At 47.1% G+C, this 13,622-nt stretch overlaps 1 protein-coding gene across 2 annotated transcripts in view; it reads left to right on the plus strand.

Moving 5' to 3' along the window:
* dnah9 (dynein, axonemal, heavy chain 9) overlaps window positions 1-13,622 on the plus strand; it is a 223,534-nt gene that overhangs the window by 119,719 nt on the left and 90,193 nt on the right. For both annotated transcript variants that reach the window (XM_085171014.1, XM_085171015.1), the window contains 2 exons: window positions 8,117-8,278; window positions 8,530-8,763. In XM_085171014.1, coding sequence (XP_085027140.1) covers window positions 8,117-8,278; window positions 8,530-8,763 — 396 coding nt within the window. The remainder of the gene's footprint in view (window positions 1-8,116; window positions 8,279-8,529; window positions 8,764-13,622) is intronic.

A 13,622-nucleotide genomic window follows, 5' to 3' on the forward strand; every position in this document is an offset into this window, starting at 1 on the left:
CTTTAGGATGAAGCCTCTTCCCAAACAATTTTCTATACTGACATTTTCAGATGAACTTGAGTACAATGGGAGGTGTGGGATGTCGTTATAAATCACAGACACGGGCAGAAAAGCCGGCGTTTAGCTGAAGTTAATTTCACCATCGTGTAGCCGCTTTGTTCCCCCTAGAGAGGGACGGATTCCAAAGCATTGCTTATTCTGTCATTATTACACCGCCACCGCCACCGCCACCACCCACATCATCCTCCACTCCTGTCTCGCTAACAGCTCAAGCCTCCCCGGGTTGGCAAGTGGATAAATAAAGAAGGCAATCCCAAGGGCACGACATATCAAGAGTGCATTTCTAACGATGCAGTTATGTCTCAAAATTGTCTGAATAGAAAGGATGTTTTCCCGAAGAATTACCTAATCTTCTTCATAGAGTTTGTGTGACATTTGCTGAGGCTGTGTCTCTGAGCTGAGTGAAAACCTAACAGCATTATTACTTCATCACTGCCACAGATTAAAATGCTTTTAGATCAGTGATCCAGGCTTACAATATGCGGAGAAGGAAGTAACGGCACGATATCACAGCATCCAGTGATGCAAGCCTAGGATGTGCTCTGGATTGTCTTGAAGCCCATGTTTGCTGAAATATATAGTGGCTGTCCTGCTTGTAGCAGGTGTGACTTTATGCAAATATTTTGATCCGTCTGCCAGTTCTTCTTGGCCAAGTCATTATAATATTTTACTCTTTGAGACAGAAAATAGTGAAAGAATTTCTGGGTCAAAAATCTAACTGAGAGCATTTTTAAGCAGTCTGCTTTTCAGAAACTACTTTGCAACGTACCAGAGGTTAGAGTTGTGTTATTACAAACACACAACACTACATGCATGATAAATGTTGAGACAAATACTTTGTGGCAGGAAAGTATTTTGAATAGTGTGTATTTTATTTATGAACTGAAAACCAGAGCATATCCTCTCCTACCTCACAGACTCTAGAGAGGATTTATCAGAATCAGATGTATCAGTGCAGAATACGACACTATTTTTTACCCTTATTGTTTTAAAGAGCAAATATTGTGCTCATTTATAGGCTCGTAACCTTGTTTTTGGGATCGACAGTAATACGGCTGAGCGGTTAATACCACTGTGTGCCAAATGACTGTGACTGCTTTGGTCCAATACTGGACCATGTCATACCACTTTACCTCTATTAATGTTAACCATTGTATTATATTTTGATGTAGTACTGTGCAAAAGTCTTGAGTCCACCCTCAGTTCTTTATATTTTGCTTCCAGAGAGCCAAAGCGTCTTTCAATTTTCAATTCAATTCAATTCAATTCAATTTTATTTATATAGCGCCAAATCACAACAAAAGTCGCCTCAAGGCGCTTCATAGATACAGAGAAAAACCCAACAATCATATGACCCCCTATGAGCAAGCACTTTGGCGACAGTGGGAAGGAAAAACTCCCTTTTAACAGGAAGAAACCTCCGGCAGAACCAGGCTCAGGGAGGGGCGGGGCCATCTGCTGCGACCGGTTGGGGTGAGAGAAGGAAGACAGGATAAAGACATGCTGTGGAAGAGAGACAGAGGTTAATAACAGATATGATTCAACACAGAGAGGTCTGTTAATACATAGTGAGTGAGAAAGGTGACTGGAAAGGAAAAACTCAATGCATCATGGGAATCCCCTGGCAGCCTACATCTATTGCAGCATAACTAAGGGAGGATTCAGGGTCACCTGGTCCAGCCCTAACTATATGCTTTAGCAAAAAGGAAAGTTTGAAGCCTAATCTTAAAAGTAGAGATAGTGTCTGTCTCCCAGAGGAAAGAGAGCTTTTTCAGTTCAGTTCTTGTATCTGACCATTCACAGTGTTTGTTTGGGGGTTGTATCATTTGATAAGCCACGTAACACTGACCCGTTATTCATTTAAGCATAAAAAAGGCACCAGACTTCAATGATGAATCAGTGTTGCATCTACACATAACAGACACCTTAGCAAAGAACCGATTTTAAATGATGTCTTTAGGCACTTTTGTCACTAGCAGTATCAAACAAACAAATGAGGTGTTCCCATTTCTTTGATCAAATCTGCAACAAATGGTTAAAATAACACAGTTTGACTGGTATAAAATTGTATTTTTCCACCAACAAGATGATTTGCAAAGACCTATAAGCAAAACACTTACCTCAGCCATATCTCAGGGGTTCCCAAAGCCTCGTGAGAAATGCTCTGAGTAGAAGGATGTCTGTCAAGAAATAGAAACACAAAGAAAAGTCTGAGGCATGCCAAATTACATTACATCTTTATGCCATATTGCTTAATCCCCTGATGAACATTAAGCATCTCAAAAGGGAGATATTTGAATAACCTCCAACAAAAGGACGGTACTTTGCAAAATATGCAAGAAAACTGTTCAAGCTAAAGGTGGAAACAACGACGCTGTTTCACCACTTTTGCCAAAAAACACATTTTTGGTATTATTCCTCTGGCTCTGACTGTTCAGCCTGATGTTTCATGCAGTCTTGAAAAAAGAAAAAACATAAAATTATTATTTCTGTGACATCATCATTAGTAATCAGTGTTGGGAAGGTTACTTTTAAAATGTATTCCACTACAGATTACAGAATACATGCCCCAAAATGTATTCTGTAACGTATTCCGTTACGTTACTCAATGAGAGTGTCAGGCGTTGTGTGGTGGAGGCGAGGAAGAGGGAACCCAAACGCAGGACTCGCAGGTAGGTGAAGCTGGGTGATTTATTGATGACGGAATGAACACACAGAACAGAGGAAGGACATGGCTGGCTGGACGACTGACTGAATGAACGAACGAACGAAGGAGGACTGACTGACTGGCTGGCTGGCTGACCGAATGCTGGCGGAAACAACAACATAACCTAAACATCATCAATGACACGACAAAGCACGAGTGGAAACAGAAGACTTAAATACACAGACTGATGAGGATGATAATGAGAGACCGGTGAGTACACAGCTGAACATAATCTGGCTAATGGCACGAGACGAGGTGACACAGGAACAAACAGGAAATGAAACAGGAAGTGGCAAAATAAACTGAACATGAACAAAACGGAAAGCACTGGGTCACCGACCCAGGAACCCTGACAGTACCCCCCCCTCCAAAGGCCGGCACCCGACGGCCAAAAGAAAGAAAAACCAGAACAGGGCGGGCGGAGGGGGCCCAGGACGGAGGGACGGAGTCCAAAACAGAAACAGTTCAGGTGGGCGGCCGCGTGGCCGGCGGCCGAGACGGGACAGTTCAGGTGGGCGGCCGCGCGGCCGGCGGCCGAGACGGGACAGTTCAGGTGGGCGGCCGCGAGGAAGACGGCGGCGGCCGCTGAGCTGGTCCGGTGGGCGGCCGCGAGGAAGGCGGCGGCGGCCGCTGAGCTGGTCCGGTGGGCGGCCGCGAGGAAGGCGGCGGCGGCCGCTGAGCTGGTCCGGTGGGCGGCCGCGAGGAAGGCGGCGGCGGCCGCGAGGAAGGCGGCGGCGGCGGCGGCGAGGAAGGCGGCGGCTGAGCAGGTCCGGTGGGCGGCCGCGCCGGCGATGACGTCCAGAACGTGGCTGGGGCGACGGTGCGGCAGCCGCAGGACCAGGCGAAGCAGAGGCTGGCGACGCGGCAGCCGCTGGACCAGGCGAAGCAGACGCTGAAGCTGAAGCCGAGTCTGAGGCTGGCCCAGGCGACGATGATGAAGCCGAGTCTGAGGCTGGCCCAGGCGACGATGATGAAGCCGGAGCTGGACCAGGCGACGGCGTGGGTGAAGCTGAGGCCGCAGCTGGCGAGGGTGAAGACACGGAGGCCGCAGCTGGCGAGGGTGAAGACACGGAGGCCGCAGCTGGCGAGGGTGAAGACACCGAGGATGAAGACACGGAGGCCGCAGCTGGCGAGGATGAAGACACGGAGGCCGCAGCTGGCGGCTGGACGGGCTCCTCGGGCCCTCCAGCTGACGAGGCAGGAGACTGGACGGGCTCCTCGGGCCCTCCAGCTGACGAGGCAGGAAGCTGGCTGGGTTCTCCTGAACCTCCAGCTGACGAGTCGTGGGGCTGGACGGGCTCCTCGGGCCCTCCAGCGGACGGGACAGGAGGCTGGACGGGCTCCTCGGGCCCTCCAGCGGACGGGACAGGAGGCTGGACGGGCTCCTCGGGCCCTCCAGCGGACGGGACAGGAGGCTGGACGGGCTCCTCGGGCCCTCCAGCGGACGAGACAGGCGGCTGGACGGGCTCCTCGGGCCCTCCAGCGGACGAGACAGGCGGCTGGACGGGCTCCTCGGGCCCTCCAGCGAGAACAGTCTCGGGACCAGCGGGCACAGGGGCCCCTGGCAGGCGCAGAACAGAACCAGCGGGCGCGGAGGCCCCTGGCTGGAGACAGGCAGGGCCAGCGGGCGCGGAGGCCCCTGGCAGGCGCAGAACAGAACCAGCGGGCGCGGAGGCCCCTGGCTGGAGACAGGCAGGGCCAGCGGGCGCGGAAGCCCCTGGCTGGAGACAGGCAGGGCCAGCGGGCGCGGAAGCCCCTGGCGGGAGAGCGGCCGGGCCAGCGGGCGCGGAAGCCCCTGGCGGGAGAGCGGCCGGGCCAGCGGGCGCGGAGGCCCCTGGCGGGAGAGCAGGAGGGCTCACAGCTGGCTCTGGGTGCTGTGGCTGCAGGTCCGGGGACTGAATCGACTGGACTACAGACTGGACTACAGGGGACGGGAGGACGGGAGGAGACTGGACTACAGGGGACTGGAGTGAAGGCTGAAGAGCAGGTGAGTGAACTGACTGGAGTGGAAGCTGAACAGCAGGTGAGTGAACTGACTGGAGTGGAAGCTGAACAGCAGGTGAGTGAACTGACTGGAGTGGAAGCTGAACAGCAGGTGAGTGAACTGACTGGAGTGGAAGCTGAAGAGCAGGTGAGTGAACTGACTGGAGTGGGGAAGCTAAGGGATGAACAGAGGTTGGCGATGCTAATGGCTGAGCTAATGACAGAGTTACCGAGGGGGATAAGATGGCGGCCTGGGCTAATAAGGCTGGTGCCTGAGCAGGGGACACTTCAGCTAGCCTAACCAGGGACAGTGCGAGGGCGTGAAAGGTTGGATCAGGAGGTGGATGAAGAGGTGAAGCAGTAGGTGGGCCGGTTAGCTCTTCCAAGCCTCCAGGGAGGTCAGGCTGGGTTGAGGCTGCCCTCAGCCTGGGCGCTGGGACAGGCACGGGAGGTGGCTGGACACCAGTCACCCCCACCCGGGAAACAAGAGTGGATGTGGAGGTAGACTGCGTCGCAGCTGCCTTCCTCCTGGGAGCTGGCACCGGTGTGGGTGTAGGCCGGGCCCTAGACATCTGAGGGGGTGAAATGGCTGAAGAAGAAGGCCAAATCTGGGCTGCCGTGCTGGTGGGGAATGGCTGAGTGACGGGTGTGGAAATGGTGACCGGGTGTGTGCTACTGGCAGGTTTATCAGAGTTCGGTCTGTTTCTTCTGCCACCACGATTTACAGTCTTTGCGGGAGCACAGCAGAAAAACTCTTCCCAGTCAACATCATCCAGGAGGGAATCCCCCCATGGATCGGTGGTGGATCTGTTATGTGTTTTATGTGAATAATCAGATGATGGATGTGGAAAACAGTTAGTGGAACTCACCACCGGGAGTTGTTGAAAATAGTCCGTATTATGGCGGCGTGTGCGCCGCTTTCTTCGGGAAGAGGAAGCGGCCGGGGTAAACAGCTGAGCCTCTGGCGCGGTAGCCTCCATTGAGCCGAGGTGGGAGGCGTAGCCGCGGTGCCGTGGCGAAGGTGGAGGTCCGGCGAATGAGGCGGTGGGTGTGCGAACGAGGAGCGGAGCGGCGAGAGAGGGAGCGGCCGAAACGCGGCACGAAACGTCCGCTCTCCGCGGCAAATGCTCCGAGGCAGGTGTGGCAGCAGGTGGGGGAACGCGGCGCCTCCGAGGCCCGCCCAGAGCCAGGCGAGTCCCCTCGAAGACGTGCTCTCGCTCCGCGAAGAGCCGCTGTTTTCCCCTGACCAACTCTGCCCAACGGTAAAGCGCTGCCACCTGCCGCTCGTTGAGGTCCGAGTCCGCTGGGTCCCAATCGTGTCTTCGTGGCACGGGTCGTGTCATTCTGTCAGGCGTTGTGTGGTGGAGGCGAGGAAGAGGGAACCCAAACGCAGGACTCGCAGGTAGGTGAAGCTGGGTGATTTATTGATGACGGAATGAACACACAGAACAGAGGAAGGACATGGCTGGCTGGACGACTGACTGAATGAACGAACGAACGAAGGAGGACTGACTGACTGGCTGGCTGGCTGACCGAATGCTGGCGGAAACAACAACATAACCTAAACATCATCAATGACACGACAAAGCACGAGTGGAAACAGAAGACTTAAATACACAGACTGATGAGGATGATAATGAGAGACCGGTGAGTACACAGCTGAACATAATCTGGCTAATGGCACGAGACGAGGTGACACAGGAACAAACAGGAAATGAAACAGGAAGTGGCAAAATAAACTGAACATGAACAAAACGGAAAGCACTGGGTCACCGACCCAGGAACCCTGACAGAGAGTAACGTATTCTGAATACTTTGGATTACTTAATATATTATCATGCTGTTTACAACTACATGAATGTACTATTGCTGTGATTTATTACTGTTACTGAAGGTTATTCGCCATACCAATACCAACTAGATTTTTAAATCTTAATATAAAATGAGTAACAGTAGGTGGACATTAGGTAAGGCTGCACTTTTTGCAGCAATCTCAGATAGAAAACTATTCTGCGCGAATATAAAACAGGTCCGCGGCTTCGAACCGTAGTAAAGGGACCTCTGGCTAATACGTCGGGTTCGTGTCGGGCTCGTAGCCGAAAACTAGCTTTACTTTGTTGTCTGGGTCAAGTTTGTATATATATATATATATTATATATTTACATGCTTCCATCTCCCATTTCTGGTCGGTGACATCTCTTACTTTTCGACTCTTTTTCTCCCTCCCTCGCTCACAGACACATAACGTGTATGGCAGTCCATTCTCCCTGCAGCACAGACTACACTGCCCATGAGGCTACATTCTTTAGGGCGATGCCTTTATCACTCTGCCTATTGCCATCATATTAAATAATTTTTGTGAATATTTTTAAAAAATATTTCTTCACGTCATTATGCGGGCTTGCAAGTAGGTGACATGGGCCGCGTGATTGAGACACAGACATGAGCGCCTCTTAATGCGTGTTTTGTTTGGGTTTCCACCGGCGTGGACACCAAAAATACAGAGTTCATAGCCTTATGAAACAGGAAAATACCGCCGTGTAATCCATTCATTTCAACAAAGCAACTGTATTCTGAATAACACCTTTTTAAACGGTAACTGTAACGGAATACAGTTACTCATATTTTGTATTTTAAATACGTAACGGCGGTACATGTATTCCGTTACTCCTCAACACTGTTAGTAATTCAGATCAAATAAATGTGCCCGGATAAAATAACAGAAAAACTGATGGGTGGGGAATAAAGAGAAAGGGGCCACAATGCTCACTGTTCTGTTAATCCTGCTCAGAATGGTAGATGCAACTTTGTCATTGTAAGATGTGAGTTAAATTAACTTTGATGTGGCATTACGACATCTTTTACAGTAAGTAAATCGTCAGTCAATAGAATATCAGTCAATATTCTACTACTAAATAGAATATCGCAGTGATTGTGAGGTAGATGTGTGGTGTTTTCTTTCTCCAGAGTTAATTATAATCAGAAGTGTCTTTGGGCATGCCTCCTGCATGTTTGTTTCTTCTGTCTAATGCATCGAACATCTGGCTGATCTTCTCAACAAGCCAGCTGTTCATTTCCAACAGTGAATATCAGTCTGACGTAGCCCACAGCTCAGCATATTGTTTAATCCACATCTTTGCTGGAGGCTTTGTGTGTTTAATGATGGAACTGCAGATAATGAATTCACAGTGTTCCGCTCCCTCTCTTGACCATGAAGGATAAGTCTGAGCAGAAGTGCTCGCTGCGACTCCAATCAGAAGGAAGCGAAATGAATTTGATCGACTGCGTTTGACTTGATACTCGATTCTATTTGACCTCAGTGTGCCCGTCTGTCTCTTTGGATGTGTGTGTGTGCATGTATTGCAGGTGGCTTTGTGTTTTTCTCCAGTTGGCAGCAAACTGAGGGTTCGCAGCAGGAAGTTCCCAGCAGTAGTCAACTGCACAGCGATCAACTGGTTCCACGAGTGGCCACAGGAGGCTCTGGAGTCGGTCAGCTTCAGGTTCCTCGAGGACGTTGAGAATATCAATGTGAGAACAGTTCATAATCTAATACAGTGAGGTGAAGCTACTCACCTAAATGATTTTCACACTCTGATGATATGATTTCAAATGTCAACCACCATGACAGAGCGAATGTGATATTCATTTAAGAGTACCAGAGGCCCCTGAAAATTAAATTCCAAGCCTGAGCCTCAAGAAATATTACTCTATATCTAAATCTGCCCAGTTATCTGCTTTTAATGGGAACTAAACAGTTGTAGGACTTTTCATTCCCGCAGCCCCAAGTGAAGGAGTCGATCAGTAAATTCATGGCTTATGTCCACATGAGTGTCAATCAAACGTCGAAGGAGTACCTAGCCAATGAGCGGCGCTACAACTACACCACGCCCAAGTCGTTCCTGGAGCAGATCAAGCTGTATCGCAGTCTGCTGGGCCAGAAGAGCAAAGAGCTCACCAACAAGATGGAGCGGCTGGAGAACGGTCTCCAGAAGCTCAACAGCACCTCTGCTCAGGTATTCATCTACACTGTGTTTTGGTCAGTGTTCACCCAGCTGAACTTCACTGTGCGACGTGAGACATGTTTGACACTCTGGGGGGGTTTTAGGTTCATGTGCTGAATTACGGCGTCTGTGACATGCAAGCTGATATGGTTTAAAATAGAGGTGGGTTTTGATAATCGATGTATCGATTAAAATCGATTCTGGCTTGGATAACGTGATATCGATTCATTAAAATCCTGAATCGATTTTTTAATAAAAATTTATTTTGCCCAAAACGTCAGAATCTCAGGTTAAACCTCACAAAATTTCAACAACCACCAAACAGCTAAAACAGTAAATGAGAGCAGGAACACGGATTCTGCACAAAGCCGTAAACACAAAGCGCGGACCCGCCAATGGACACGGTCGGGGCTGAAAACTGACAGCTCGCTAATTCTGATGTTTCGGTGGCTCCGCACTTTGTGTTTACGGCCTTTTTGCGCTAGATTCTGAAGCTGCAGGATTTATTTCTCTCCAAATAATATTGACCGAACCAGCAGCAAAAGAAGATCCAAACTACGCTTCACATAAACATCGTCATGAATTCCCTCTGACTTTTGCTGTTTTGCTTCCACCACGATAAAACCACACTTCATGCACAGCTCTCTCTCTCTCTTTCTCTGTATACTTCAAGAACAGTTTCCCGTCTAAAAATCAGTTTTCTGCATTATTCGCTTGCTTGTTACGCACAAGTCTATCGTTCTTACAGCGCTGTCGGCCGCTGTTTTTTTTCTTTTACTTACTTCCAAAAAGAAAACCTAATTTCTGCCGTTCAATTCAATTCAATTCAATTCAATTCAATTCAATTCAATTCAATTTTATTTATATAGCGCCAAATCACAACAAAAGTCGCCTCAAGGCGCTTCATAGATACAGAGAAAAACCCAACAATCATATGACCCCCCTATGAGCAAGCACTTTGGCGACAGTGGGAAGGAAAAACTCCCTTTTAACAGGAAGAAACCTCCGACAGAACCAGGCTCAGGGAGGGGCGGGGCCATCTGCTGCGACCGGTTGGGGTGAGAGAAGGAAGACAGGATAAAAGACATGCTGTGGAAGAGAGACAGGGGTTAATAACAGATATGATTCAATACAGAGAGGTCTGTTAATACATAGTGAGCGAGAAAGGTGACTGGAAAGGAAAAACTCAATGCATCATGGGAATCCCCCGGCAGCCTACATCTATTGCAGCATAACTAAGGGAGGATTCAGGGTCACCTGGTCCAGCCCTAACTATATGCTTTAGCAAAAAGGAAAGTTTTAAGCCTAATCTTAAAAGTAGAGATAGTGTCTGTCTCCCGAATCCAAACTGGAAGCTGGTTCCACAGAAGAGGGGCCTGAAAACTGAAGGCTCTGCCTCCCATTCTACTTTTAAATACTCTAGGAACAACAAGTAGGCCTGCAGAGCGGGAGCGAAGTGCTCTAATAGGGTGATATAGTACTACAAGGTCATTAAGATAAGATGGGGCCTGATTATTTAAGACCTTGTATGTGAGGAGCAGGATTTTGAATTCAATTCTGGATTTAACAGGAAGCCAATGAAGGGAAGCCAAAACAGGAGAAATATGCTCTCTCTTTCTAGTCCCTGTCAGGACTCTTGCTGCAGCATTTTGGATTAGCTGAAGGCTTTTCAGTGAGTTTTTTGGACATCCTGATAATAATGAATTGCAGTAGTCCAGCCTGGAAGTAATAAATGCATGAACTAGTTTTTCAGCGTCACTCTGAGACAGGATATTTCTAATTTTAGAGATGTTGCGCAAATGGAAGAACGCAGTCTTACATATTTGTTTAATATGTGCGTTGAAGGACATATCCTGGTCAAAAATGACTCGAAGGTTCCTCACAGTGTTACTGGAGGCCAAGGTAATGCCATCCAGAGTAAGAATCTGGTTAGATACCATATTTCTAAGCTTTTCAGCGCCGAGTACAATGACCTCAGTTTTATCTGAGTTAAGAAGCAGAAAGTTAGTGGCCATCCAAGTCTTTATGTCTTTAAGACATTCCTGCAGTTTAACTAATTGGTGTGTGTTATCTGGCTTCATGGACAGATAGAGCTGGGTGTCATCTGCATAGCAGTGAAAATGTATGCCATGTCTTCTAATGATGCTGCCTAGGGGAAGCATGTATAATGTAAACAGAATTGGTCCTAGCACTGAACCCTGTGGAACTCCATAATTAACCTCAGTGTGTGAAGAGGACTCTCCATTTACATGCACAAACTGGAGTCTATTAGATAGATATGATACAAACCACTGCAGTGCAATACCTGTAATACCTACAGCATGTTCTAATCGCTCTAATAGAATATTATGGTCAACAGTATCGAATGCTGCACTAAGGTCAAGAAGGACAAGCACAGAGATGAGTCCACTGTCAGAGGCCATAAGAAGATCATTTGTAACCTTCACTAAAGCTGTTTCTGTGCTGTGATGAACTCTGAAACCTGACTGAAACTCTTCAAATAAACCATTCCTCTGCAGATGATCTGTTAGCTGTTTGACAACTACTCTTTCAAGGATGTTTGATATGAAAGGAAGGTTGGAGATTGGCCTATAATTAGCTAAGACTGCTGGGTCTAGAGATGGCTTTTTGAGTAAAGGTTTAACTGCAGCCACCTTGAAGGCCTGTGGTACATAGCCGATTATTAGAGATAGGTTGATCATATATAAGATCGAAGAATTAATCAATGGCAGGACTTCTTTGAGCAGTTTTGTAGGAATGGGGTCTAAAAGACACGTTGATGGTTTGGAGGAAGTAATTATTGAAGTTAACTCAGAAAGATCGATTGGAGAAAAAGAGTCTAACTTAACATCAATGAAACTAAGAGTAGCTGTAGATAATATTACATCTGTGGGATGATTATTGGTAATTTTTTCTCTAATGATAAAAATTTTATTTGTGAAGAAGTTCATGAAGTCATCACTAGTTAACGTTAAAGGGATGGTTGGCTCAACAGAGCTCTGACTTTTTGTCAGCCTGGCTACAGTGCTGAAGAGAAACCTGGGGTTGTTCTTATTTTCTTCAATCAGTGATGAGTAGTAAGCTGTTCTGGCTTTGCGGAGGGCTTTCTTATAAAGCAACAAACTATTTCTCCAGGCTAAATGATGATCCTCTAAATTTGTGACACGCCATTTCCTCTCCAGATTACGAGTCATCTGCTTTAGGGTACGTGTTTGAGAATTATACCACGGGGTCAGGTACTTCTGATTAGAGACCTTAGTTTTCACTGGAGCTACAGTATCCAGAGTCGTACGTAGTGAGGAGGTGAAATTATTAACAAGATGATCGACCTCTGTTGGGGTAGCGTTCAGATAGCTGCTCTGCTCTGTGTTGGTACAGGGCATTGACGATGATAACAGTGGCTGGATTATATTCTTAAACTTAGTTACAGCGCTTTCAGAAAGACATCTACTTTGATAAAGTCCACTCTCCACTGCTGTGTAATCAATTATTGTAAATGTAAATGTTATCAAGAAATGATCAGACAGGAGAGGGTTTTCAGGAAACACTGTTAAATGTTCAGTTTCTATGCCATATGTTAAAACAAGATCTAGAGTGTGATTAAAGTGGTGGGTGGGTTCTTTTACATTTTGAGAGAAACCAATTGAGTCTAACAACAGATTAAATGCCATGTTGAGGCTGTCATTTTTAGCATCAGCATGGATGTTAAAATCACCCACAATAATTATTTTATCTGAGCTCAGAACTAAATTAGATATAAAGTCTGAGAAATCAGACAGAAACTCTGTGTAAGGCCCAGGTGGACGATAGATGATAACAAGTAAGACTGGTTTCTGAGTTTCACAGCTGGGGTGGACAATGTTAAGCATCAGGCTTTCAAATGAATTAAAAGTCTGTCTTGGTCTTTCATTAATTAATAGACTGGTGTGAAAAATTGCTGCCACACCGCCCCCTCGGCCTGTGCTTCGAGATTTCTGGTAGTTAGAATGACTCGGGGGTGTTGATTCATTTAAACTAACATAATCATCCTGCTGCAACCAGGTTTCTGTAAGGCAGAGTAAATCAATTTGTTGATCAATTATTAAGTCATGTACTAACAGAGACTTGGAGGAGAGAGACCTAATATTTAATAATCCACATTTCACTGTTTTACTCTTTGGTTCAGATGTGGATACTGTATTCTTCTTTCTTTGTAAATGTTTAAGTTGTTTGTTGCTGGTTTTTAGTTTGTTTTTTGTCTTTTTGAAAGCAGACACAGTCTCTATGGAGATGGGTTTTTGGGGGGGTTTTGGGGGGGTAGCAGGAGGAGAGAAGCTGCAGAGAGGCGTGTAAGACTGCAACTCTGCTTCCTGGTCCCAACTCTGGATAGTCATATTTTGAGGGTGTTGTGGAAGTTTTTCCACTTAAATAAAGTCTGCAGACGAGCGGTGAGCGGTAGCTAACATTCTTTTATTCCCATGCACACAACATACAAACAAGCTTGTGAAGCCCCTGCATGACCACGGGGCAGGGTCAGCAGAGTCTCTCTGAGCCAAAGTCAACCTCTCAGTTAAATACCTTCTTCAGGAACAAAGGCAGTACACAGCTGTTTCACACCTTAAGGTTCACACTCCCTTGCTACTTCCCAGAGTCCTCAAGAGACAAAAGACTGGTCCTCTGGAGTTCCTGTTTCCCCAACATCTTTGCTACACCCCCTACCATTTGTCTTAAGTATGAGTGTCAGACATGTTAAAACAATGAAATAATGTGATTAATACCTTAGTGAAAGAAATTCCTCTACAATCCCACCCTTTGATTCTAAAATCAAGAATCACATTAAAACCAGAATTTCTTTCCTGACATTCTGCATATTACATCAACATTATTGTACA

Source organism: Neolamprologus multifasciatus, chromosome 8 (genome assembly GCF_963576455.1).
Source record: "Neolamprologus multifasciatus chromosome 8, fNeoMul1.2, whole genome shotgun sequence".
NCBI lineage: Eukaryota > Metazoa > Chordata > Actinopteri > Cichliformes > Cichlidae > Neolamprologus > Neolamprologus multifasciatus.